The sequence below is a fragment of the Bos indicus x Bos taurus genome, chromosome 4 (genome assembly GCF_003369695.1).
Source record: "Bos indicus x Bos taurus breed Angus x Brahman F1 hybrid chromosome 4, Bos_hybrid_MaternalHap_v2.0, whole genome shotgun sequence".
NCBI classification, from domain to species: domain Eukaryota; kingdom Metazoa; phylum Chordata; class Mammalia; order Artiodactyla; family Bovidae; genus Bos; species Bos indicus x Bos taurus.
This window is the reverse complement of record NC_040079.1, coordinates 40,790,899-40,816,968: the sequence shown is the minus strand read 5'-3', so window position 1 is coordinate 40,816,968 and position 26,070 is coordinate 40,790,899. Positions and strand designations below refer to the sequence as shown.

Here is a 26,070-nt window from a genome sequence, read left to right as displayed (position 1 = left end):
TGCACTTTCTCCCACATTCCCTAGTGATGCTGCACGTGTTCCTGGGCCACCAACACCACGTGTGCCACGTGAATGTGTGAATGTGGCTCAGATCGATTCCCTTTGGAGGAAGAAGGTCACTGGAAAACTGTACTGCCCTGTTTGATTAAAAGCTTCAACAATGTTAAAGTATAAGTACTTAAACATAGATGCCCATATTTGTATTTTTCTTGTATTTTAAACACAAGTTTTCCTTTGTGTTTAAAATTATAGACTTGATTTGAATCCAGCTTGGGTATATACTAGCAGATTACCTAGGCTGCCCAAGCCCAGTTTCATTATTCAATCCCATTTGATACCAAAAATTCAAGGAAGGAGCGAATAGATAGCACACAACACAGTCTCATCATATGCTATGCTATGCTATGCTAAGTCGCTTCAGTCGTGTCCGACTCTTTGTGACCCCCTAGACGGCAGCCCACCAGGCTCCCCCGTCCCTGGGATTCTCCAGGCAAGAACACTGGAGTGGGTTGCCATTTCCGTCTCCAATGCATGAAAGCGAAAAGTGAAAGTGAAGTCACTCAGTCATGTCCAACTCTTAGCGACTCCATGGATTGCAGCCTAACAGGCTCCTCCATCCATGGGATTTTCCAAGCAAGAGTACTGGAGTGGGGTGCCATTACCTTCTCCGAGTCTCATCATAAGTATTTGGCAAATGGCAGAATGACTGAATACTTGTCTGTTACTGTATTTAAGCTTTCTATTCAGACGTGTTCATCCATTTTTCACCTTTTAACATCTCTGAAATTGGAATGTATCTTACAAGCAGTTATGTTTGTAAGTTGCTTTTGATGAGGTGGCAGTCATGAGGAAGTTTCAGGTATCTCTCTTTTTAAATTTTATTTTGTTATTTCTTTAAATTAAAATTATCATAATTTTACTTATTTATGTGGCTGCACCGAGTCTTCGTTGCGGCATGTGGGATCTTCAGTCTTCGTTGCGGCATCTTTAGTTGTGGCTGAAACTCTTAGTTGTGGCACGTGGGATCTAGCTCCCTGACCAGGGATCAAACTCAGGCCTCCTGCATTGGGAGCGCAGTCTTAGCTACTGGACCATGAGGCAAGACCCTAAAATTTAATTTAGTGTTAATTTAATTTTGTGAGTTTTACAGGTACAGCAAAAAGGGTATCTTAATAAAGTTACTTTGTTTAGATGTTTCTTATACAGTGATATATAACAAAATCTGTCTGACTAAGCCCGAAAGAGCTCTTTTCATAAGTATAAAGTGAAAATTGAAAATGATAAGAAAGAACTATTCTTCTGAGTGGTTCCTAAAATAATGCTAGATCTTTAGATCAATAGCATCTGAACTTTGATGAAATACAGTATAGATCATATATATATACGATACATATTGTATGTACACATATATAATCAACAAAAGATGATTTCATTGTCAAGGATTTTTTTCCCTCAAGAACCCAGCCAATTTCTCCTCCATGTTGTAGTAAAGGACCTCATTGCAGACTGAAAAGTTAAAATGTAAAGGGAGTGTTTTCCAAATGCTCTTGCTGCCTGAATCAGAGAAAATGAAAAAGGAGGCCGCCTTCAGCCTGTAATAGTATAAAGCAAGGAAGCATGTGCTGCTTGCTGGCTGTGTTGGTGTATTTGTACAGATGCATAGCACAGGCTCTCAGAGGGTAAGACTTCATGATTAATGGTGTTTATTCTTGACAGAAGCCTCCTTTATTTATCTGCAATACAGTTTAGTGATTTTATCAGGCACCTGAATGAGAAATATTCAGTCATACCAATATTGCAGTGTAAATTGAGTAGAGTCACTTTTTATTATATCTTTCTGCCTTATCATCTGCACAGTAATTTTCTAGCAGCGGTTTGATATGGAAAGGCTGGATTTAGCTGTACTTGACACAAAGCCTCTTCAATTTCCCCTAAAAGTTCAGGCTGCTCTTAGAAACGTGTGTGAGTGTGTGTGTGTGTGTGTGTGAGTGTGTGAGTGTGTATATAATATATAAACCCTCTCTGTTATCCAAGCAATTTCAGGATTTGAAAGAATAAAGATAAAATGCACAAACCTGGATGGGAAAAGTGTTGTTAATATAAAAACATTTAATAGTGGTGAACTCACCGGTAAAAGCTCCTTTAGGATTTAAGCTGAGGCTCAGTCCCGAACTGTGCACGTGGCTACAGGGTCCCACCTTTTGCTCGTCCATCACCATCCAATTCAGTCTACATAAGGCCAGACCCTATCGTCTCCAGGGAGAAATATCAGAGTTGAACACCAGAGTGGCCTGGGGCAGGGGGACATTGACTGTAATGATGATGGCAGTGCCATTCAAAAGAATGGGCAAAAGACGCAGAAAACAAACTTATGGTGACCAAAAGGGAGCAAGGGGAAGTATAAATTAGGAGTTTGGGATTAACATATACACACTCTTATATGTAAAATAAACAACAAGGACCTACTGTGTAGCACAGGGAACTCTATTCAATATCTTGTAATAACCTATAATGGAAGAGAATGTAAAAACAAAGAATATATATGTGTGTGTGTGTAACTGAATCACTTTACTGTACCGACTCAACATTGTAAATCCACTATATTTCAGTTTAAAAAAATTTAAATTAAAAAAAAAGAAAGGGAGCCAAAAAGAAAAAGTGAGACCTCATTTGTAGGACACTCACGTTGTGTCACTCAATGTTCAAACTCAACTTTATTCAAGTTATAGGCTTCATAACATGAATTGTCAAAGCTGATCAGAGGCAGACAGGAACAAATGGTTTGAATCATAGACAATGCTGGATTTTAGGACCAAAAGACACTTTAACCCTAGTGGGTGAAGTGGAGTTCATCTCATCCAGAACCTCACATTTTACAGATGAGAAAAGTAAAGCCCAAAGAGCGGTTTTCAGAAACTCTGGGGTCCCATGCAGGTTCTCTGAAGATAATCTGAACTGGTAATTTCCATACTTTGTGTAGACATTCCCAGTCAGTTCAGCCTGTCCTTACGTGTGGTATCCGTAGACTTGCTTTCATTGGGAGGAACACAGCACAACCAGAGGCTGTGTGGTTCCTTTTCTAGTGGTCAAACCCACAGTATCTTCAGCCTTTCATGATGTTACTCCCTGTGCTTAGAGTATATTTCTCTAAAACCATAAGAACAAGAATCCTAAGGACATTGCTGTCTCCTTATGTAGAGCTTAATGCTTCTTTTCTATTGAATAATACAAATTGTCCCCCCAGGACATTAGATATGCTCCTTTCATATTTAACTTATTTTGGAAAAGTTTGACACCCTCAGAGGGTTAAATTTCTAGAATACTGAGAAGTGTGCCTGGGATACAAAGTCTTAATTATCATGGAGTAGAGTCTTAAAAGATCTAATTCCAGTTAAATCTAAAGAGCATGACACTTTAAAAGGGCCTCTTATTTTCCCCTTTGCTGAGCCGGAGACCCCTAGCAAAACTGGGAGATTTTCTTCTGAAAGAGAGCTATTTAGATAATAATAGTTCCTTGATGGACATCTCTGTTATCACTTAAAATAAGGATGATTTAAAGAATGAGGGAAAGTGTGAGTCAGACACATCTTGCCAAGGATCATAAGAGACAACCCAGAAAACACTCTAGCCTGTAGTTAACAGTCATCATAATAATTACAAGGATTATGATGATGATGGTACTAGAGAAAAAGTCCACACCAGCTCCTGGAAGACACACCTAAGCTCAGTGTGCCAGCCTGCTGTCGATAAAGGATTTGAGCTGGTTCTTCAAGTAACGTTTACAAAATATCAATTAAAACAGAAACCCCATCTCTCTTTGGCTCAGAATTCCAGATGCACCCTGTCTTTGTTATAAATGTCCTCCATACCACCTGTAAAAGGGCTCAACATGAAGCAGGATGAAAAGGGAACCTAACTTCCTGTTTCTTATCAATTATTTCCACCCAGTTTCTGAAGCCTCCTGCTGCAAGGTTTCTCACTTAAATAACAAATCCTGGCTTGGGGGCTCTTGAGATATTTTATATATCTGTTTACTTAAATTGTGGAAATTTCTAGGCAAATGATACAAGCACAGGCTTGTTTGTTCAGTTAATTAAATCAGCAGTTCTAACTGAATCCTGGTTACTATTTACTGTCTTTTTCCTTATACCTGGTGGATATCTTGGCTCAAATCAATAAGTTCCTACCAAAGGTTGTCATGGTTGATAGAATTCTATGTTATCGGAAAAGGTGACATCAAGGAACAAATGTCACAGGACCCAGGAATTTTCTAGATACCGTTGGTTCATGAGAGTTGTGTTTCAACATCTTGCTATTTTGCAATGTATTTTCTTCTTGGAAAAGAACATTATGTTACCATTTTGCCTGCTGTTTATGGGTGGGGAGGGGGGTATCAGTAATTCATCAAATTCCAAAAAATTCAGATCTGTTAGGATGAGTGGAAAGTTGGCAAAAATGTCAGAGAAATCCGACTTTGAAATTTTTGTCCCCACACCCCTATGTTTTCTTTTATCATGGCAATGCAGTACTGAACTAACACTGAAGAAAATCATGCCCTTGAATTTACTTTCGGGAATAAAAAAAAATTCCATCCATTTTACTAAGATCAGAAGAAGTCACTAATCTCTTTAGTTTGTCCGAAGAGGTGGGGGGTGGATGACTCCTAGATGGTACTAAGGGTGTCAGAAGAGCTGAACTCAGGCTGGCTCTACAACAACCCCCTCCTGATGGGGTCTTGAGGATGTACAAGGATGCAGTGAAAGCAGTGTGTCTTTGGCCTTGACCATCTAGAGCTCTAGTAGCAATAGCAGTAGCAGGAATAAGCGTGTTGGTCATAAGGGCCAACATTTACTGAGAACTTAGAACGTGACAGGTCCCTGCTAAATGCTTTATGTACATTTTCTTATGAAACATTAAATAGTACAGCACTGCTTTTTCATCTCTGCCTAAAGAGCCTGGAAGCAAAGCAGACTTTTAACTATCTAGTTTACCCAGAATTAAATCTAAGTCTAAGACCTTGCCACTTGGAAGATACAGAGCAGCTGATCAAAAGCACTCTCCCCACTGCCAGGAGAGGAGGAGGAGGAGGCTGAGACAGCACAGCCTCTGGTCCTATGGGTCTGGCTAGATTGGCCTCCCCTATGACTTGTTCCATCAAAAGGAAGCAAGACCATCAAAAGGGAAAAGGGAGCAACTTATTATCTTAGGAAGTGAAAGTCGCTCAGTTGTGTCTGACTTTTTGCGACTCCATGGACTGTACAGCCCATGGAATGCTCCAAGACAGGTTACTGGAGTGGGTAGCCTTTTCCCTCTCCAGGGGGTCTTCCCAATCCAGGAATTGAACCCGGGCCTCCTGCATTGCAGGTGGATTTTTTACCAGCTGAGCCACTTTAGGGAAGGAAGGGAGAAAAAGACAGTGTCTGTTCACTTTGTTACCTCAAAAGCAATTAGGACATGCCTAAGAAAACAAGGCCCCATCAACTGTCCCAGAATCTGACACTGAGACTAGCTCTCTGTCCCCCCACTTCCATCTTCCAGGCAGCAGATTAGGAAGCATCACTGCTGGACAATCTCCTTCTGCACCCACAGCTGTTTTCTCGTCAAGGCGGTATCTCTGTGGATTTTATAAGGGAACATGCAACTATTGGTTCCTCTAGTAACAAGTCCTTATACATGCATTAATAAATCTATAACATGCATTATGTATATTAAATATAAGTTAATACATACTAATTACATTAATAACTAGTTTTCTAAAAATTACATAACAGTAATTTTTTTTCACTGATTTTGTTTTTACTCACAAACTTTGTAGTCATGGGAGAAGAAGAGAAAGAAGATTTCTCTATTACACATTGCAAAAAGGGAGGTGCCTTTGTGTGGGATATATGGATTCCATTTAGACAACAAGAAAAGCTGCTAAAAATAATCATTTTAGATATCCTCTGCATAAATGGAATTAAAATACTTAAAACTGATAACAGGCTTTTAGAAACAGGTTTGTCAGCTGCCTTGTGGATCAGGGGTACTGTCTACCCATTCCTTTTCTCTTTCTTGCCCTTGGACAGAGGAGCCTGCAGGGCTGCGGTCCATGGGGTCACAGAGTTTGACATGACTAAAGTCACATAGCAGCAGCAGCAACCCTTGTTCCTAAAGCATTAAAGGCACTTTTTCTATACAAGGGTGAATTGGGACAGGAAGAAGCCCCATGCTATGGGATGTGATCATTTGTATCCAAGTGCTTATTTGAACCTATAGTATGTTTAAGAATTCGTTAATAACAGTGAATTGCACATTGTGGTTGCTTGAATGGACTGTCTTTCACATTTTTTGACTCTTCTTGACCTTGAAATCCTAATCTATTAGTATTAAGTTATATTTACAATACTGAGTGGAGACCACTTTTAGCAAATTATATTTTTGCAATTTTATCAGGAAAGAAAAAAATAATTTTTTGTCATAAAACAATTGCATTGTTCTTCTATAAAACATAACATTGTTCCAGTTGTCAAAGGACACAACTGACATGTATTGTGAATATTTGCTTGGCTTTTCCTTTGATTGACTTGGCTGGAATTTCCTCCCCCAAAGTGAATATGCAGAAGCAGTCTTCCATAGTTTACTTTGAATTGAGACTAATGTGTCCGCTAACTTTTTGTTTTTAATAGTGGTGAGTATCATGTTATTATTTATGATATTTTTAAGCAATATTTTTCAAATTTTTAAAAATACAAGTGCATATCTATTTGATTTTCTGAACTTGATAGGAATGGTTGAAATCACTGTGGAAAATACCGTTTTAACTAATACATATAAAAGCATATAGTTTAACACATATTAAAGCATAAAAGTTTAAACTGATAATAAATAATACACCAATTATATACATATAGCTCTGTGAATTATTATGAGTTATCACAGTGAAAACGTCTAACCACTAGCCAATTCTAGAAATAGAATCATCATTGGCATCCAGAAGCTCTCCCTGGGCACACCCATCCTAATACTCAAGGGTAAACAGTTTCCTGACTGTCCCAATGCTAAAGTTCAGGTTTGTCTGTTATTGGACTTTAAAGTATATTATGTTCTTTCATACCAGGCTTCTTATCCTCAACATTATGTTTGTGAGATTTTTCCACATTATGGTTTGTTCATTTTTATAGCTGTTCACTCTTTCATTATATAAATTGTTAATCCATCCTACTCTTGATAGATATTTGGTTGTGGGTCAATTTTAACATGCATGAATAATCTTCCTCTGAATATTCTAGTATATTCTGACTGATGTGGCAATATTATAGGGAACACATCAAGGAAAGGAATTGCTGGACCATTAGGGTGTGCATCTGTTTGAGTAGGTAATGCCTAGCTGTTTGCCAGTGAAATTGGGCCAACTTATACTCAGGTCGTTTGAGAGTTCCTGTTGCTCCATATCCTCAATGATACATGGTGCTGTCAGTGTTTTTAACTTTAGCCATTCTACTGAGTTTTAAAAAATTAATTAAGTATAACATTGTGTTAGTTTCAGCTGTACAGTGCTGTGATTCACTTATCTATACATACATTTTTCTGATTATATGAAGTCATGTAAAGATAAATATTATATGATATCACTTGTATGTGGAATCTAAGAAATAATACAAGTGATGCTATATGCAAGACAGAAACAGACTCACAGACCTGTAAACAAATTTATAGATACCAAATGAGGAAGGGTGGGGATAAATTAGGAATATGGAGTAACAGATATAAACTTCTATATACAAAGTAGATAAGCAATCAGGATTTATTGTATAGCACCGAGAACTGTATTCAGTATCATTAATATACATTTAATATCATGTAATAACATTCTAGTGGGTGTTTAATGATAATTCATTAAGGCTTTAATTTGCACAGCAGACTAAAATTAAAAAATAATTTACCTGAAAAAATACTTGGAATATATAAGTTAAAATATTGGTGTTGGTTAGATTTGATAGCTTGGATATAGGGAATGACTATTTTTAAAAAAAAAAATAGCCTCAACTTTTCAATCCATGGATATAAATTCCTTTTACAAAGACATAAATAGGAAATAAAAATAAGAAAGTCATTTTCAAATTTCTTGAAATGCTGTTTCTCCATTAAAACAAATACCTTCTCTCTCTTTTGTTAAAGAAATCAACCATAGCCCTTGAATTCTCCATATAAGAAAATCCTTTCTGGCTTACTTCACTCTGTATAATAGGCTCCAGTTTCATCCACCTCATTAGAACTGATTCAAATCTCCATTGTGTATATGTACCACAGCTTTCTTATCCATTCATCTGCTGATGGACATCTAGGTTGCTTCCATGTCCTGGCTATTATAAACAGTGCTGCGATGAACATTGGGGTACACGTGTCTCTTTCAATTCGGGTTTCCTCAGTGTGTATGCCCAGCAGTGGGATTGCTGGGTCATAAGACAGTATACTAACGCATATATATGGAATTTAGAAAGATGGTAACAATAACCCTGTATACGAGACAGCAAAAGAGACACTGATGTATAAAACAGTCTTTTGGACTCTGTGGGAGAGGGAGAGGGTGGGATGATTTGGGAGAATGGCATTGAAACATGTATATCATATATGAAATGAGTCGCCAGTCCAGGTTCGATGCACGATACTGGATGCTTGGGGCTGGTGCACTGGGACGACCCAGAGGGATGGTACGGGGAGGGAGGAGGGAGGAGGGTTCAGGATGGGGAACACATGTATACCTGTGGCAGATTCATGTTGATATATGGCCAAACCAATACAATATTGTAAAGTTAAAAAATAAAATAAAAAGAAAACATTTCTAAAAAAAGAGAAGAAAATCCTCAGTTCCTGAGGATTAATGTGTACATTAAATGATGAACCTTCATCTTCAGTAGCTACTTCTGTTCAACTCTTATCTTCTTTTGGTAGCACAGTTCATGGTGTATATTTTTCATATCCAGGGTGCATCCTGGAAGGCTCCCATTGAGGCATTTTGACTCATCAGATAATACTTGGTCTCTACACACTTTATGCATGTGTGCATTTCCCCCCATTTGAGTATAAACTGAGAGCAGGGACCGAACGACCATATATTATGTTTCTTGAAATTGCCGCAAATGTTTAAATCGTAATGGGTTCTTAGTAAATGGATTTTTCAATAAAATATATATCAAATGAACATTTCATTGAAATATTCATCTGTGTGGTTATACATGTAGCTCTGAAAAATTGAGATCCAATATGGTAAATTTGTAAAAGGCCTAAGTCAGTTAAAAATTCATGGGAAATATTCTTTAGCTGCAGAGATGATGAAAATGGGATTTGAAACTGAACCATCTTATCAGCTAGGGTCCTGGCAGTTTCATGGAGTGGATATTTACAGAGGTAAGGACAAGGTCAAGGGCTTGGAAAGTGAGAGTAAGACTTCTAGGAGTAGCAAAAGTTTGAGGAGGTTATCACCTCTAGCTTGAAGGTACAAACAGAGGGGAAGGGGTCAGTGAGGGAAGAGGGGTCACGCTCTGGGAGTTTTCCCCATTTTCCATGGGGAAAGTGCCATCAGCAGAACTGTAGCTAGTGAAAGGGAGTGAGGGGAATTAATACTATGACTTCTCTCCCCTCTGCCACCAGCTCCTGCCAGTGGATCTCATTAATGGAATCCAGAGGAAGGGTGAGCCTGCTGATTCAGACCACAAAGTCCAGCCTTCAGGGCATGCGGTGGTTCTGGGGTGAAGGGTGACAGGTGGAATAACCAGCACAACCATCTGTACACCGCAGAGCCGTGTGATGTTTCTGGGCAGAACTCATCTGAAAGCTCACCTTGAATAGAGGATAAGACCATGTCAGGACTATGCAAATTTCCAGTGATGTCTGGTGTATTAGTTGTGGACATTTAGTTATCTGTTTCTGTCATTGTATGGAAAGCAACATTTTTTATTATAAATTTTGGTTTATTAAAGCTGTGCTTATTGAGTAATTAATTAGTTGGTTAAAAATACATTATAAGGGGGAACTCCCCTTAGTTGTCTGTTAAGCTATTATTTGAATATGAAGAGTGTCTACTTGTTATGGAAAGAACAAAATTAAACAAAAAATTAACTTCCTATGTAGGAAAACACCCAATATTTCAATCTTCTGGGAGTTGAAACTCTCATGCATACCCCAAAATGTCAGGGGTATGTGTAACATTTCCAATGTCCCAAGCAATAGGAAAGCAAATGGTATAATCTACCCTGTAAACCTTGCTTAATGCTCTCATAATGGGTAATGCAAGTGATTAAACACTGTGATTTTAATCTTGGCGTTTTAGTAACCCAATAAGATAGATGAAAAGGCAGTAACAAATTCAATACTATATAATGATATTTCATTCTAACTAAGAAGTCCAGTTATTCTCTGCAATACATGTTTTTGTTTCTAAGTTTATCATAGTTTAAAATGCTCTAATATTAATCCTCTGTGCTTTTCATTGTAATAGATTTCCATGACTTTATAAAAGAATTAATCTGAGGTTAAATTATTTCCACAAACAAACTCAAAATATTGCTTTATTGTCTTTGGGGAGAACATGAAAATAATTGCCACCTGCTTTCTTGTCCAAAGCTATACTTCATTTATGCATTGGGTAACATGGAAGCAAAATGGCAACCACTCACTGGGTCTTCATGCCCTTGGGAAGACAGAGAGCTGGAAGTGCTACAGGGGATGCTATCCCTGGGTGGGCAGGCTGGGGTCCTATATGCATAAGCCAAGATGCAGAGGTCGTGAATGACAACTCCTCCCCCTAGTGATGCTTTGGTTGCCCAGACAACCCTCTCCAGCTTGGGCATCTTTTTGCTAGATAGTCGTTGTATGTATGAGGGGTCACAGGCATGTGCCTATACTCTTTGGCTACAACATAAATAGCATGGGATCTCTGTTCTGGGAGCAGTTCTAAATTTTAGTCTTCCTCCTGGGATGTTTGTTGTTTGTTTTTTTCCTCCATGGTTTGTGCTTGCTTTCCAACCACTGAGGCACACACAGACCCAGAACAGAGAGAGAAGAGAAAACTACAAAGACAGAAGGTCATGAGAGGCTAACAGTAATCTTTAATTCAAACTGTGTGTATCCACTAAAAATATAAACCATGAAAGTAACACTATAATTTTTTCCTGATGCTCCTGTAATTCACAAATTAAGGGTTTTTTTTTTTAACAAGCTTGACAAATATTTACCAAGTCAACTTTATGATAGTTTGTGAAATAATATATATCATTTATATGGAAAATTTGGTGACTGCCTTCCTCGCATGTCACATCTTCCTTCAGGAGAATTTACCCCCCTGGTCACCATCTTCAATGGGTCTTTCGTTCAGAGGTGATACACATCTGCCTATTAAAGGTAGTAAGCTTAGCCTTCCCCCTCAAATTTTCTTTATAGTTAAAATAACTAACAAATGACCTGGATGCCAAGAATTTGAAAGTGCCTCTCTTAGGTAATGTTAAAAGTAGCTTTATCGAAAAACTATAGTTTGTATATATTTATCTGCTGCCAATGCAGGAGATATAAGAGATGTGGGTTCGATCCCTAGGTTGGGAAGATCCCCTGGAGGAGGGCATGGCAACCCACTCCAGTATTCTTGCCTGGAGAATCCTGAGGACAGAGGAGCCTGGTGGGCTGTGGTTCATGGGGTCTCAAATAGACATGCCTGAAGCGACCTAGCATGCACGCAGAACATACACATGCATGTCAGGTGGCTGCGGGGGCCATAGTAGTTCAAGGCTGGATGCTCAGTGTTGATGGCGTAGAAACTCATTTTTGTCTGGCTTCAGCACTAGAGAAATGTCACAATAGCCTGGCTCACAAGAGTCTGATGTAGAGACAGAATGAGTAAGTCATCAACTTTCAGTGAGAAATTGAACAGCAAGGGAATGAGAACACCAGTCTCCACAAGTCTTGTCATTTAGACATTTGTTTGCTCACATGAAAAAGTTTTGTTGGGTGGTTCTGACAACCACCAAGAACATCAGTGGCCTCTGTCATTTACTTACCTAGTGCCCAGTGCTGGCCATGACAGAGGCCTGGCAGGGAGATGCCGTTGTTCCATTTCCTATATAAAGTAACATGCCTCAGTGAGAGAGCCAGGAATGAGCCTGAGTTTAAGTCCAGTTCCTTCCAAGCTCTTGCATTTAATGATAACTGAGTTCATGTTCTTAACCGCCTTATGTGGTTTTATGATTTTGAGTGGAGGGTACTGGGAAATCCAAGGAGATGCTCCCGGGGTTCTGTCAGATTGGGGAACAAAGCAGACAGGTATGTTTCTATCATAAGATTTGCTTTGAAAACAGGGTTCCGATATCTGTGCTTGAAAATCACATAGTATGCTATATTTGCCATCCCTACTCCAGTACTTTGGCCACCTCATGTGAAGAGTTGACTCATTGGAAAAGACTCTGATGCTGGGAGGGATTGGGGGCAGGAGGAGAAGGGGACGACAGAGGATGAGATGGCTGGATGGCATCACTGACTTGAGGGACGTTAGTCTGAGTGAACTCCAGGAGTTGGTGATGGACAGGGAGGCCTGGCGTGCTGCGATTCATGGGGTCACAAAGAGTCGTACACGACTGAGTGACTGAACTGAACTGAATATGCATGTGTGATTACGTGTTTATATAAGTAATATGTGGGCTTCCCAGGTGGCTAAGTTGTAAAGATTCTGCCTGCCAGTGCAGGAGATGCAGGCGTAATTCCTGGTCAGGAAGATCCTCTGTAGGAGGAAATGGCAACCCACTCCAGTATTCTTGCTTGGAAAATTCCATCGACAGAGGAGCCTGGCGGGCTACAGTCTATAGGGTCGCAAAGAGTCAGACATGACTGAGCAACTGCGTACACACACATGTGAGTATATATATGTACATATATACATATCTGTTTCTACTGTGTACATGTATATATTAGGGGTAGAATATATTAGTATAATTTATGATATAAGTATGTATGTATTTAATATTCGTTAGATGCTAGGCTCAGTACATGAGGCTTTAGTTATATTCACTTGCCAGCCCTCCCAAGACGTAGGTATCCCCCTATTGGATGATTTAGGACAAGTAAAAGTGTTAGTGGCTCAGTCATGTACGACTCTTGGTGATTCTGATAGCTTACGGTGAATGGTGTAGGATTCATCATCTCTAAAGAACATTTAACTTTGGGACCAGGAACCAGGCTTGATCACTCAAGAGTTTTGGTGTAGCAGAGTTTTATTAAAGTATAAAAAGGGACAGAGAAAGCTTCTGACACAGACATCAGAAGGCGGGCGTAGAGTGCCCCCTTCACTAGTATTAGCAAGGGAGCTATATACTTTTTAATTGGTTATTACAATAAATCAAAAGAATGTCTCAAGGTGGTAAAGATCTTACCAGACCCACTCCCACCATTTACATTTTAAGATGATAGGATTCAGTTCAGTTCAGTCACTCAGTCGTGTCCGACTCTCTGCAACCCCATGAACTGCAGCATGCCAGGAGAAGGCAATGGCACCCCACTCCAGTACTCTTGCCTGGAAAATCCCATGGACAGAGGAGTCTGGTGGGCTGCAGTCCATGGGGTCGCTAAGAGTCGGACACGGCTGAGTGACTTCACTTTCACTTTTTACTTTCATGCATTGCAGAAGGACATGGCAACCCACTCCAGCATTCTTGCGTGGAGAATCCCAGGGACAGGGGAGCCTGGTGGGCTGCAGTCTGTGGGATCCCACAGAGTTGGACACTACTGAAGCGACTTAGCAGCAGCAGCAGCAGCAGCAGCAGGCCTCCCTGTCCATCATCAACTACCGAAGCTTACTCAAACTCATGTCCATTGAGTTGGTGATGCTATCCAACCATCTCATCCTCTGTCGTCCCCTTCTCCTCTCTCCTTCAGTCTTTCCCAACATCAGGGTATTTTCAAATGAGTCAGCTCTTTGCATCAGGTGGCCAAAGTACTGGAGTTTCAGCTTCAGCATCAGTCCTTCCAATGAACATTCAGGACTGATTTCCTTTAGGATGGACTGGTTGGATCTCCTTGCAGTCCAAGGCACTCCCAAGAGTCTTCTCCAACACCACGGTTCAGAAGCATTTCTTTGGCGCTCATCTTTCTTTTTGGTCCAACTCTCACATCCATACATGATCACTGGAAAAACCATAGCCTTGACTAGACGGACCTTTGTTGGCAAAGTAATGTCTTTGCTTTTTAATATGCTGTCTAGGTTGGTCATAGAATTTCTTCCAAGGAGCAAGTGTCTTTTTATTTCATGGCTGCAGTCATCATCTGGAGTGATTTTGGAGCCCCTGCAAAATAAAGTCTGCCACTTTTTCCACTGTTTCCCCATCTATTTGCCATGAAGTGATGGGACCAAGTTTTCTGAATGTTGAGCTTTAAGCCAACTTGTTCCCTCTCCTCTTTCACTTTCATCAAGAGGCTCTTTAGTTCTTCTTCGCTTTCTGCCATAAGGGTGGTGTCGTCTGCATATCTGAGGTTATTGATATTTCTTCTGGCAACCTTGATTCCAGCTTGTGCTTCTTCCATCCCAGCGTTTCTCATGATGTACTCTGCATATAAGTTAAATAAGCAGAGTGACAGTATACAGAAATAGATGTTTTTCTGGAACTCTCTTGCTTTTTTGATGATCTAACAGATGTTGGCAATTTGATCTCTGGTTCCTCTGCCTTTTCTAAAACCAGCTGAACATCTGGAAGTTCAACGTTCATATATTGTTGAAGCCTGCCTTAGAGAATTTTGTGCATTACTTTACTAGCATGTGGGATGAGTGCAATTGTGTGGTAGTTTGAGCATTCTTTGGCATTGCCTTTCTTTGGGATTGGAATGAAAAGTGATCTTTTCCAGTCCTGTGGCCACTGCTGAGTTTTCCAAATTTGCTGGCATATTCAGTGCAGCACTTTCACAGCATCATCTTTTAGGATTTGAAACAGCTCCACTGGAATTCCATCACCTCCACTAGCTTTGTTTGTAGTGATGCTTCCTAAGGCCCACTTGACTTCACATTCCAGGATGTCTGGCTCTAGGTGAGTGATCATACCATCGTAATTATCTGGGTCATGAAGATCTTTTTTGTATAGTTTTTCTGTGTATTCTTGCCACCTCTTCTTAGTATCTTCTGCTTCTGTGAGGTCCATACCATTTCTGTCCTTTATCGAGCCCATCTTTGCATGAAGTGTTCCCTTGCTATCTCTAATTTTCTTGAAGAGATCTCTAGTCTTTCCCATTCTATTTTTTTCCTCTATTTCTTTGCACTGATCACTGAGATGACAGGATTAGAATTAATAGTAGAAAGATCTTATAGACCCACTCTGGTAATACTATACATTTTAAGATAACAGGATTAGTCAGAAGGTTTTCAAGAAGGAGAAACTATCCTCAAACAGGATACATTGTTGTTATATAATCATTGGTACAGAGTTTAAGCTGAGTTGTTTTGTTGTGAAATCATCAGCTCTGGGCTTAAAGAAAAAAAAGTTTTATGTGACTAAAATTAAGAAATATAGAAAAAATGTTTGTCCTTTTTTCTTCCTTGAGAATTGAGACCCTTATCTCCTCCATGAGAGCCCCTTCTCCTCCTGAGGGACCCTGGACTTCTTATTAACCTGCCTAGTGATTGACTGTCTCAATTCCATGGACTGTAGCCCGCCAGGCTCCTCTGCCCATGGAATTCTCCAAGCAAGAGTACTGGAGTGGATGTCCATTCCCTTCTCCAGGGGATCTTCCCGACCCAGGGATTGAACCTGGGTCTTCTGCACTGCAGGCAGCCTGTTTACCACATGAGCCACCAAGAGGGGTTCCTATCACAGCCAAGATCACACAGCTTCTTGTCCCTTTCTTGGCAGTTCCCTTCATCCACAAGCCCTTCCACAGTACCACTGCTCTGATGATCTGAGTCAGTCGTCTCCAGAATTCCTGATGAGCCCACCCAGAGTGACCCTCATGAACCATTTTCCTGTTGAATCCAGGGGCTGGCTGTCCTTTGTCTACTAGATCTTTTCTTTAGGGCAGTTGACACCTTGCAGCTTTCATAATTGCATACCTGTTTGAAAACATGTCCCGCTATCTCATTGAGAAAGAGGTGACCCCAAATCTTGCCTGTATTGTCTCTGAAGGGGAGTGACATGCATGCATATGACGTTCACCAGAGTGTGTGGAGTTGCCTGACTTTATCTCCAGATCTTGGAGGTAACAACACTCTTTTCTGCTGTTGCCCCACACTGGTGTGGAAGCGAGGATGGAGCCTGGGTGTTCCTTTTGGGAAAGAGGTGCCCAGGTCTTGATTCATTACTCATAGAATAGTTATCATCAGTCTTCTGTGGAAACAGGTCAAATGAAAGTGAAGGGGATGGTGCGCATGTTGACATCCACAAATTTGTGAGAAGAGAAAAGCGAGTGTTTTTCTGCTCCTTTGGGACTGGTGACCACCTCAGCCTGACATCTATAATGTTCTTATTGTTCTAAATGCTGGTTCCCCTCCCCCCATCTATTATTCTTCAATGGAATCTAAGCTGTTAGGAATATTCTTACTACCATTTTCAATTCTAGAACTTGAGAAAGATTACAGGGACCAATTTTTTGCCTCACAAAAAAAACCGATAAGCAATGGCATCACCTTCACTGATTCAGAGTGAGTTCTTCATGGATCATAAAAAAAGCTTGTCTAGGAGATATCATCTCATGGATCTCGAAATGCCTGCTTCTCTACTGACATGTCTGTTCTTGTGGCATCTGTCTCTCCTCATAAATCCACAAGTGAGCCGTATTTTGTAATAATCACTTGGGAATCAGATTGGAAGGATTGATTTTCCTTTCCGGTAGAAAATGAAGGACTGAATTTGAGAGTCCCATGTTCTCTAAAGTAGCAGCAGGTCTAAACGGAGCTTCAGATTTAACCAATGACACGGAGCTAATTTATTTTGTAGGAAAGAGCTAAAATAGGATGGACTAATAGATCCTGCCAATTTCTGTTTTCTAAGTGATTATGGAAAGCCTCAAGTTGTTTGGAAAAGACGTAACTATTTTCAGGTGGTAACTTCTCACCCTGCCCACATGTAAATTTAGAAAACTCTGGATTTGTAGTTTATTTCTCCAGAAGTGGCATCTTAAGAACAAATAAAAAGCCTCTTTTTTTTTTTTTTTTTTTTTTAAGTTCAAAATGGTAAAAAAAAGTAAGAAGGAGAAAGTCAGGAGAATCCCCTCTCTCTCGTGTATTTTAACCTCTTTGATTTTCTACTGGGAGAAAATTCACAGTATGAGCTTTGGTTTCATTTAATTCAGTGCCTGCTCTGTGCACTTGGAAGAAGGGCTTCTCCCAGGATTCCATTCTAATGGGGTTGGGGCCAGAGCCCCGGCTGTGTGTGCCTTTGCTGGGAAGGCGGGATGAGAAATTGTTTCTCCTCCCTTTCCTTTCACTCCTAAAGCCAGTGCCCTGAGAGGAGTTTGCAGTCAGTACATCCCGCTCTATCACAGCTTCGCCTTTTTATGGCCATATTCTCTGTGAATGAAAAAAGAGAAAGTACAAGTGTTTAGCCTGTCAGAGCCAGTTCACTGGATTATCCACACAAAACGTTTTCTATTAGAGGAGGGACAGGGCGGTGAGGGGGTGTTCCACAGACTGGCCATTCTACAAACGCCTGTGCGCAGGGCGTGGGGCCGGCTCTGGGAAGGGAATCCCTGGAGTGGGTGGGGTATGGTGGCAGCAAGGTGTGCCTTAGAATTTATTTGCATCAGCCAAAAGCTTACACTCTGCCTTTGCTCCTTACAACTAGGACATGAGCTGAATCTTTTCCAACTTTCTGTCCCCGCACTTCATTACTGATTGTTCACTGATTGTGGCCAATCAGGAAGCCACATGCAAAAAAAGTATGAGAGAAAGCTGCCTCCTATGGCCGCCTTCAAAACAGGGAAACACATGGTAGAAAATGGTTTTACTCACCACTGCAAGACCCAGAGCACTAAAGCTGGAGCATGGCCTTATAGACTGTCAATTTCATGCTTCTTACAGACTCTTGCAATTAGACTTTTTCTTATTTGTAGGCATCTCTGCCTTGTGCATGCTCAGACTTCCAAACCAGCCAAATCTTCCTTTTCTTTCTCTCTCCTTTTTTTTCTTTCCTTCCACCCTTCCTTCCTTTCTCCCTTTCTTTCTTTCTCTTCCCTTCCTCTCTCCCTCCCTTCCTTCCTTTCTTTTTCTTTCTTTCTTTTTTTTTTTAATGAAATACTGTGATGGTGAGAGGTAAGTTCAGCAGTGAAATTAACATTCACATCAAATGGAAAATAGAATCACAACTACCTCAAGCTCAGATGCCTGTTTAGAATTTCTTCTCATGAAGAAAACCAAAGACTTTATTTTCCTGGATTGCGAGTGCCAGAAAATTTCTCAAAGGTCAAATGTCTTTGCCTAAACAATTGTATAGTAGCATTCTGCCTGCATTATGTCACTGTGATCTTTAAGGTCCTAGTACTAGAAATGTAAATGCCTGATATTTTTTCCCCCAAGACACCTTGAAATCGTGCTTATTTTCTTTCACAGACAGCCTCTGCCTGTGGAGCTCTTGTCTCATGTATACCTGTTGTGTCTGCTTTTCTTTTTACCTAGGCCTTCTGCCTTATCTAGTAGCCCCACGTATTCTGACCTGCCCTTCATCAGGATCTCCCCACATCGGAACCCTGCTGCAGCTTCCGAATCCCCCTTCAGCCCCCCGCATCCCTACATCAACCCCTACATGGACTACATCCGGTCCCTGCACAGCAGCCCATCCCTCTCCATGATCTCGGCCGCTCGTGGGCTGAGCCCCACAGATGGTGAGTTTCAGACCAGCCTGTCCTGCTTCCGCACATCATGGGACGTGGTAAAGAGTAGCTGATGTGTTTGTGTCCTGTGTGCCAGGGGCTGTGCTAAGTGCTGTGATTGCATGCTCTTTTTTCAGCGTTATGACACCTCCATGAGGGTGAGGATATAATCTCCATTTTCAGATGAGGATTTGGCAGAGGGGCCAAGTAACTTGCAACCTGGTTCCTTGGCTAGTAAGTGACAGAGGTGGAACTCAAGAGCCAGAATGTTGTGACGCCCAAATCCTCTTATTCACTACTCTGTTTTGTGGCTCTGTTTAGACTGACCCTGTTGCCATTCCTGTGTTGTACTTGTGTAACCAGCACATTTTGCTCGCCTTCTGAGGAACACTGTTTAGGTCTGAAGGGCACATGTATACAGATGTGTCCATTGGAGCAGCACTTTTCACACTCCACTGTGCATATACATCACCTGGGGATGGTGATAAAATATGCTTCCTGGTGGGATGGGTCTGGGGGGCTGAGGTTCTGCACTTCTGAGAGGCCTCCAGGTCATTTCAGTGGTGCGGGTCCAGGGACCACATTCTGAATAGCAAGATCTTAGAGAACATGATGGCCTAGCCCTGTTGTATGTGCCCTCTGTCCTTGACCATGCCACATGAACACTGCAAGAGGGATACTGTGGGCCAAGAAACGACCTTTGACTTTAATTCTCTTATACAGGATGCTCATTTTCAGCTCCCAAGGACCAGATTCCTGTTGTTCTGTGAGCCTCCCAATTAATTATTGTCACCTGACTTTTAAATTGGAGCTGTTCATTCCACAACTGTCCATGATTAAAATGCTCCTTTGGGGCCTACTGTGTAGCACAGGGAACTCCACTCAATATTCTATAATAGCCTATATGCAAAAAGAATCTAAAAAAGAGTGGAAATATGTGTATGTATAACAGATTCATTTTGCTGTACATCCAAAACTCACACAGCATTATAAATCAACTATACCCCAAAACAACAACAAAAAACTTTTTAATGTCCTTTTGGTTCAGAAAGCACATTTCCCGTTTCATGAACACATGTACAAACTCACCTGTCTACAATTGATAGAATCTGTGTTAAGGCTCAGAATGGCTTAAGCTGTACTGATGACAAGTACAGAACTGTGAGTTCTCTGCAGCAAACCACAAATTGCTGGTGCTCGTGCAGGCGCACATGGACTCTGGCTTACCCAGCAGTGTTTGCCCCTGCACAGCTCATATTCTCTGTGCACACACTTCCCAGGGCTGGTTGTGCATGGTGGGGATAGTAGGTAGAAGCAGCCTGAAATTTCTCAGTAAGGATTAACCCAGTCATACTTCCAGGAGTGGCTGGGCTCCAGCAACAGCTGCTGACTCACTTTTTTTCCCCCTCTGATTCAGTGCAGTGGATATACATGTATAGTACCCAAGGAAGAAGTTTTGCCATTTGGACAAGATGCACACTTTAAAAATACAACTGTAAAAGAGTGAGATCGGAGTTTGTTCTGCTTTGGATTTGGTTTTCCAGTGGGAAAAATGGAGAGTCACCTCCATAGAATACTTGGGACTCCGTGAAAGTGACTCTCAAGAACAGAGGGAAAGAAAGGTAGACAGATCAGCTGACGATGGGCTTGTAATGATGCCTGGCTTCCAGAAATTTTCTGGGGCCACTGAAGGTGGTACCTCTAATTAAAACATCTTATCATCTGCTTTTCATAGTGTTTGATGATAAGTATAAATAAAACATTTTTTATGACTTCTGCATTTTTCGTCCTGCCTTACAGGAGGCCAATTAATACCCAAAGTCAAGTCACTCATATTTGTCTCTTGCAGTCCATGATTTTTGTATATATCTATCTTCATGATGTAGGAAAAGTATGAAATATAAAGAAGAATAAATAAAAGATAATATAAGATATATAAAAATATTTTAAAAAGGATGAAATAATACCATTTGTAGCAACATGTTGGACCTAGAGATGATCTACTAATTGAAGTTAGTCAGACAGAGAAAGACAAATATATCACTTATAAGTGGACTCTAAAAAAAAAGATACAAATTAACTTATTTACAGGCTTCCCAGGTGGCACAGTGATAAAGAATCTGGTCGCCATTGCAGGAGATGGTAGAGATGCAAGTTCGATCCCTGGGCTGGGAAGATCCCCTGGAGGAGGAAATGGCAACCCACTCTAGTATTCTTGCCTGAAAAATTCCATGGACAGAGCAACCTGGTGGGCTCCAGTCCATGGGGTTGCAGAGTCAGATGAGATTGAGTGCGCACGCATGTGCGTGCGTGCACACACACACACACACACACACACAACTTATTTACAAAACAGAAATAGACTCATAGACTTAAAAAACAAACATGGTTTGGGAAAGAGGGTAGGAGGGATAAATTAGGAATTTGGTGTTAATGGATACATACTACTATATGTAAAATAGATAAACAATGTACTGTATAGTACAGAGAACTATTAATATATTCTGTATCTTATAATACATATCCTGGGAAAGAACATGAAAAAAAAATGTGTATATATAACTGAATCACTTTACTATATATCTGAAACTAATATAACATTGTAAATCAACTATACTTCAGTAAATAAAAAGTATTTGAACACAAATATAAAGCATACCTAGACCTGTTGTTAGAATGCCAGTGTTTCTACATTTTAATGATAAAACTAGCTTTTATTGATCTAATGTTATGTGCTAGGCACTTTCCATGCACCATCGCCTTCACTCCTCCCAGCAACTTCCTGAAGAGGTGGAGCTGGGATCTGCATCTAGATCTTAGTGCCTCTGGAGCCCACCCCCAGAACTGCTATAGTATCCCACAGCTTTGGCACATAAGTTGTCCGGTGGAAACCAATCATTATCCCCCTCTTATAGAGCTGACGCTTGCCAGTAAGTTGCTCCAGATTGATAGGTATATTTCTTCTTGATTTTGAAATGAAAAAAGAAAGAACTTTAAAATTATGGAACACAAAATTGCAGCTTACCACCCAGCCATGTGTTATTAAATTCGGGCTGTGATACCTTTTCCACTCATGGCCCTGGGTCCTCCAGCTACCGAGAACTGACTCAGACCCTCTTGCCAGAAAGCTTAGGGAAGTATTTTAAATATGTCGGGAAGGTCATTGTAGTTACCTAAGTTGTCTGGTGGCTCAGAGGTTAAAGCGTCTGCCTCCAATGAGGGAGACCTGGGTTCGATCCCTGGGTTGGGAAGATCCCCTGGAGAAGGAAATGGTAACCCACTCTAGTATTCTTGCCTGGAGAATCCCATGGATGGAGAAGCCTGGCAGCCTACAGTTCACAGGGTCGCAAAGAGTCGGACACGACTGAGCGACTTCAATTTCACTTTCACTTTTCAAGTTGTCTACTACTGTAAGAAATATGAAAAAAAAATGTGAACATACAGTGATTCGATATAGTCAGTCAGTTCAGTTGCACAGTCATGTCCAACTCTTTGAGACCCCACGGACTGCAGCACACCAGGCTTCCCTGTCCATCACCAACTCCCAGAGCTTGCTCAAACTCATGTCCATCGAGTTGGTGATGCCATCCAATCATCTCATCCTCTGTCGTCCCCTTCTCCTCCTGCCTTCCATCTTTCCCAGCATCAGGGTCTTTTCAAATGAGTCAGTTCTTCACATCAGGTGGCCAAAGTATTGGAGTTTCAGCTTCAGCATCAGTCCTTCCAATGAATATTCAGGACTGATTTCCTTTAGGATGGACTGGTTGGATCTCCTTGCAGTCCAAGGGACCCTCAAGAGTCTTCTTCAACACCACAGTTCAAAAGCATCAATTCCTTGGTGCTCAGCTTTCCTTATAGTCCAACTCTAATATCCATACATGACTACTGGAAAAACCAGAGCTTTGACTAGAAGGACCTTGGTTGGCAAAGTGATGTCTCTGCTTATTAATATGCTGTCTAGGTTGGTTGTAGCATTTCTTCCAAAGAGCAAGCGTCTTTAAATTTCATGGCTGCAGTCACCATCTGCAGTGATTTTGAAAGTGAAGTCACTCAGTCGTGTCCAACTCTTTGTGACCCCATGGACTATAGCCTACCAGATTCCTCCTTCCATGTGATCTTCCAGGCAAGAGTACTGGAGTGGGTTGCCATTTCCTTCTCCAAGTGATTTTGAAGCCCAAGAAAATAGTGTGTCACTGTGCCCATTTGATATAAGACACTTTTATTTTGGGGAGCAAACAGAGGAATGAGTGTACAGATACATGCACATATATGAATTTAATCATTGTTTATTGGAATCTAGATGCTTTAAATGTTGTGCTAGTTTCTGCTGCACAGCAAAATGGACCAGCTGTATGTATATATATAGCCCTTCTTTTTTGGATTTCCTTCCCATTTAGGTCACCACAGAGCACTTAATAGAGTTCCCTGTGCTATACACAGGTAATCATTAGTTATCTATTTTATATGAAGCAGCAGCAGCAGCAGTGTATATATGCCAGTCTTAATGAGTTCTTGAAACTAACCTCAAAAGTTTTATCATGTACTTGATTTTTTTTCTGTGCTTTTCCTTCAGTTTTATTTTCTAATCAATGATATCTGGGAAACTTCAGCAAAAGCACAGTTTGAGTTAAAGAAGTTTTCCTAGAACAAACCATGAAAGGAATGGCTCTGTGGGCTGCATGACACATGGATTTTGGCGTATCTCAAGAAAAGCTTCTTGTTGACCTTCTTCCAACTGGTAACCGTGCTTTTCTTGTCTCCTCTTCCATCCAGCCCCCCATGCCGGAGTCAGCCCAGCAGAATACTATCATCAGATGGCCCTGTTAGCCGGCCAGCGCAGCCCCTATGCAGACATCATTCCCTCTGCTGCCACCGCTGGCGCAGGGGCCATCCACATGGAGTATCTTCACGCCATGGATAGTAAGTGGCAGGGCTGTCTTCTGTAGCCCCGGGCATGGCCAAGCTAATGCATGAAAGGGAGAGGAAGGTCCTAAGATGAGTTGATCACCTAACTTTCCAGAGCAGAGAAGGAGGCGGCACTGCCAGGATTTGGGGCTCTGGTTTGCTTGGTTTGCCAGGAAATTCCCACAGACTTGGCCATTGAAACTTGCCAATTAGCTCACCTTATGTCAGTGAACTGAAAGAGGCAGGCAATTATAATTTGGCAGACTCAAAAAAACACTAGTCGGCTCTGATTGTCTTGGTAGCAGAATAAGGGAATGTGTTTGATTAGATGAACGTGCTCATGACCAATCATTTCTTGATTTTATAGATTTTATGCTTTAAAAATTAGCTTAAAAAAAGAGACCTATACTTGATTTCATGTTTTTCATGGGCTTATTTTTTTCTTATTTTCCTCCTATGTTTTCTTTTTTTAAAAATGTTATTTTAAGCGACTGTAGGTCTTATTTATTTAATTTATTTTTGGCTACATTGCGTCCTCATTGCTTTGTGCAGGCTACTAGTTGTTGCAAACAAGGGCTACTCTTTGTCATTGTGTGCACTCCTGTGTTTTCTTTATGTTAAAAAATTCTGTCTCACTGAGACCTCTTATATAGGAAACAAAAATCATTTCCACATCAGAAAGGGCTACTCGTAGTACCTAGGAGTGGGGGAAACTGGGATCACTGGATGCACTTTAAATGACTTACTTTTGGATCCCTCAAGGCTTATGATGAGTCTTTAGTGCCACTTCTCTAGACTAGAGGTACAGATGAGAACCTGTGATTATCATTTCTCAGAATATCTAAGAGTTTTTATCCTTTAGGTTCACATGCATTTACTAGGTGCCAGGAAGTGAAGCCAAAGTGTCATCCGAGGTATACATAATGCAACCCTTTGAATACGAAGATAATGTGAGTTTGTGTAGGACATATGCTAAAGTTTTGTTTGTTTCTTCTAGTAGCAGTGATTAACTTGTGCTTCTGTATCTAGAGGCTGTTTGGATTCTTCTGTGATGATGAGTGGACCTTGGTCCACTCTCTAGCAGTGGTGAACAGTTCAGCTCTCAGATTTACAACAGACAGAAGACGATTGGTCCACACAGTGTAAACCCTACAGCTCTGGTCCCCTTAATGTCATGAAGTAACTTAGCTGGGTTACCTAGGAACACTGCTAGGATGGGTTTCCACTGGGGAGTTCATTACCTCACCCAAAGTGAAAGAAATATGTTACATCTTCCACAGGGATTTTGTGATCCTGCTTTGTAGAAGAACGAGTTTCCATTGCAGATTCATCATGACCACGTTTCAATTAGGGGTTGTTGGGAAAAAAAAAAAAAGTTGAGTGTTATTATGCAAATCAGTTATTTAAAAATCTGCAAATAAAGAATTAAAATAAGAGAGACTCCTTGGAAGGTCAACCCATATTACCTTCTCTATTTGATGAGAATGTGTTTAGTCAGGCAATGGCGGTTTTTATCTAAATAAAGGATGAAGCTACCCTTTTACTTAGTAAAAACTAATTAAAGGCATTTTAATTTGCCAGAGTATATGGTAAATTGATTGTCATTAAGTAGGAATTTAGATATCCTATTATTCATCACATAAAAAGAAACCTCCTTTTTCTTTGTCAGAATCTTTCATTAGAATAGAGAAACAAAACAATTAACAGAAAGCCAGAGCGGGAAAATCTGTGTTGGAACAATGAGACTGCTCAGGCTTATATCTAGGAGGAAGCAGGGTGATCAGTAGAGACCTGGGCCACTTCTCTTTCATCTGCTTTGAAATCCTCACCTTGTAGTTTAGCTGTTCCCTTCAACAAGGGATCCCAAATCACTGTCCTAAACGCTGATTACTTTCTTTGCTTAGTTGCTAGGGGATTGGGAAGAGCATAATAAAGGGTTGGAAAGCATTTAAAAAGTACTATATCCCCGCTCTCTGAAGTAGTTGAAATAGCATTTAGCTTAACAAAGAGAACGTTCTTCTGTTTTATTTTTTTTTAATCATTTTATTTATTTAAGTGGCTGTGCTGAATCTTAGTTGTGTCATGGCATGCGGCATTTTTTTTTAAGTTGTATCATGCAGGATCTTTAGTTGCCTCATGCAAGCTCTTAGTTGCAGTATGTGGGATCTAGTTCCCTGACAGCAGATCAAACCCAGGCCCCTTGCATTGGGAGCATGGAGTCTTGTTCACTGGACTCCCAGAGAAGTCCCCTGTTCTTATGTATTAAATATAAAACCTATGAGAATTTTTTCAAGGGAGAAGCGAAATGAGGTTAAATTTCTACATTGGCTCTGCAGTAGTGAAAGCAGAGCCAGC

At 40.7% G+C, this 26,070-nt stretch overlaps 1 protein-coding gene across 5 annotated transcripts in view; it reads left to right on the top strand.

The window, feature by feature from the left end:
• Positions 1-26,070, top strand: part of GLI3 (GLI family zinc finger 3) — a 318,105-nt gene that overhangs the window by 194,090 nt on the left and 97,945 nt on the right. For all 5 annotated transcript variants that reach the window (XM_027539184.1, XM_027539181.1, XM_027539182.1 and 2 more), the window contains 2 exons: positions 18,617-18,822; positions 23,584-23,730. In XM_027539184.1, coding sequence (XP_027394985.1) covers positions 18,617-18,822; positions 23,584-23,730 — 353 coding nt within the window. The remainder of the gene's footprint in view (positions 1-18,616; positions 18,823-23,583; positions 23,731-26,070) is intronic.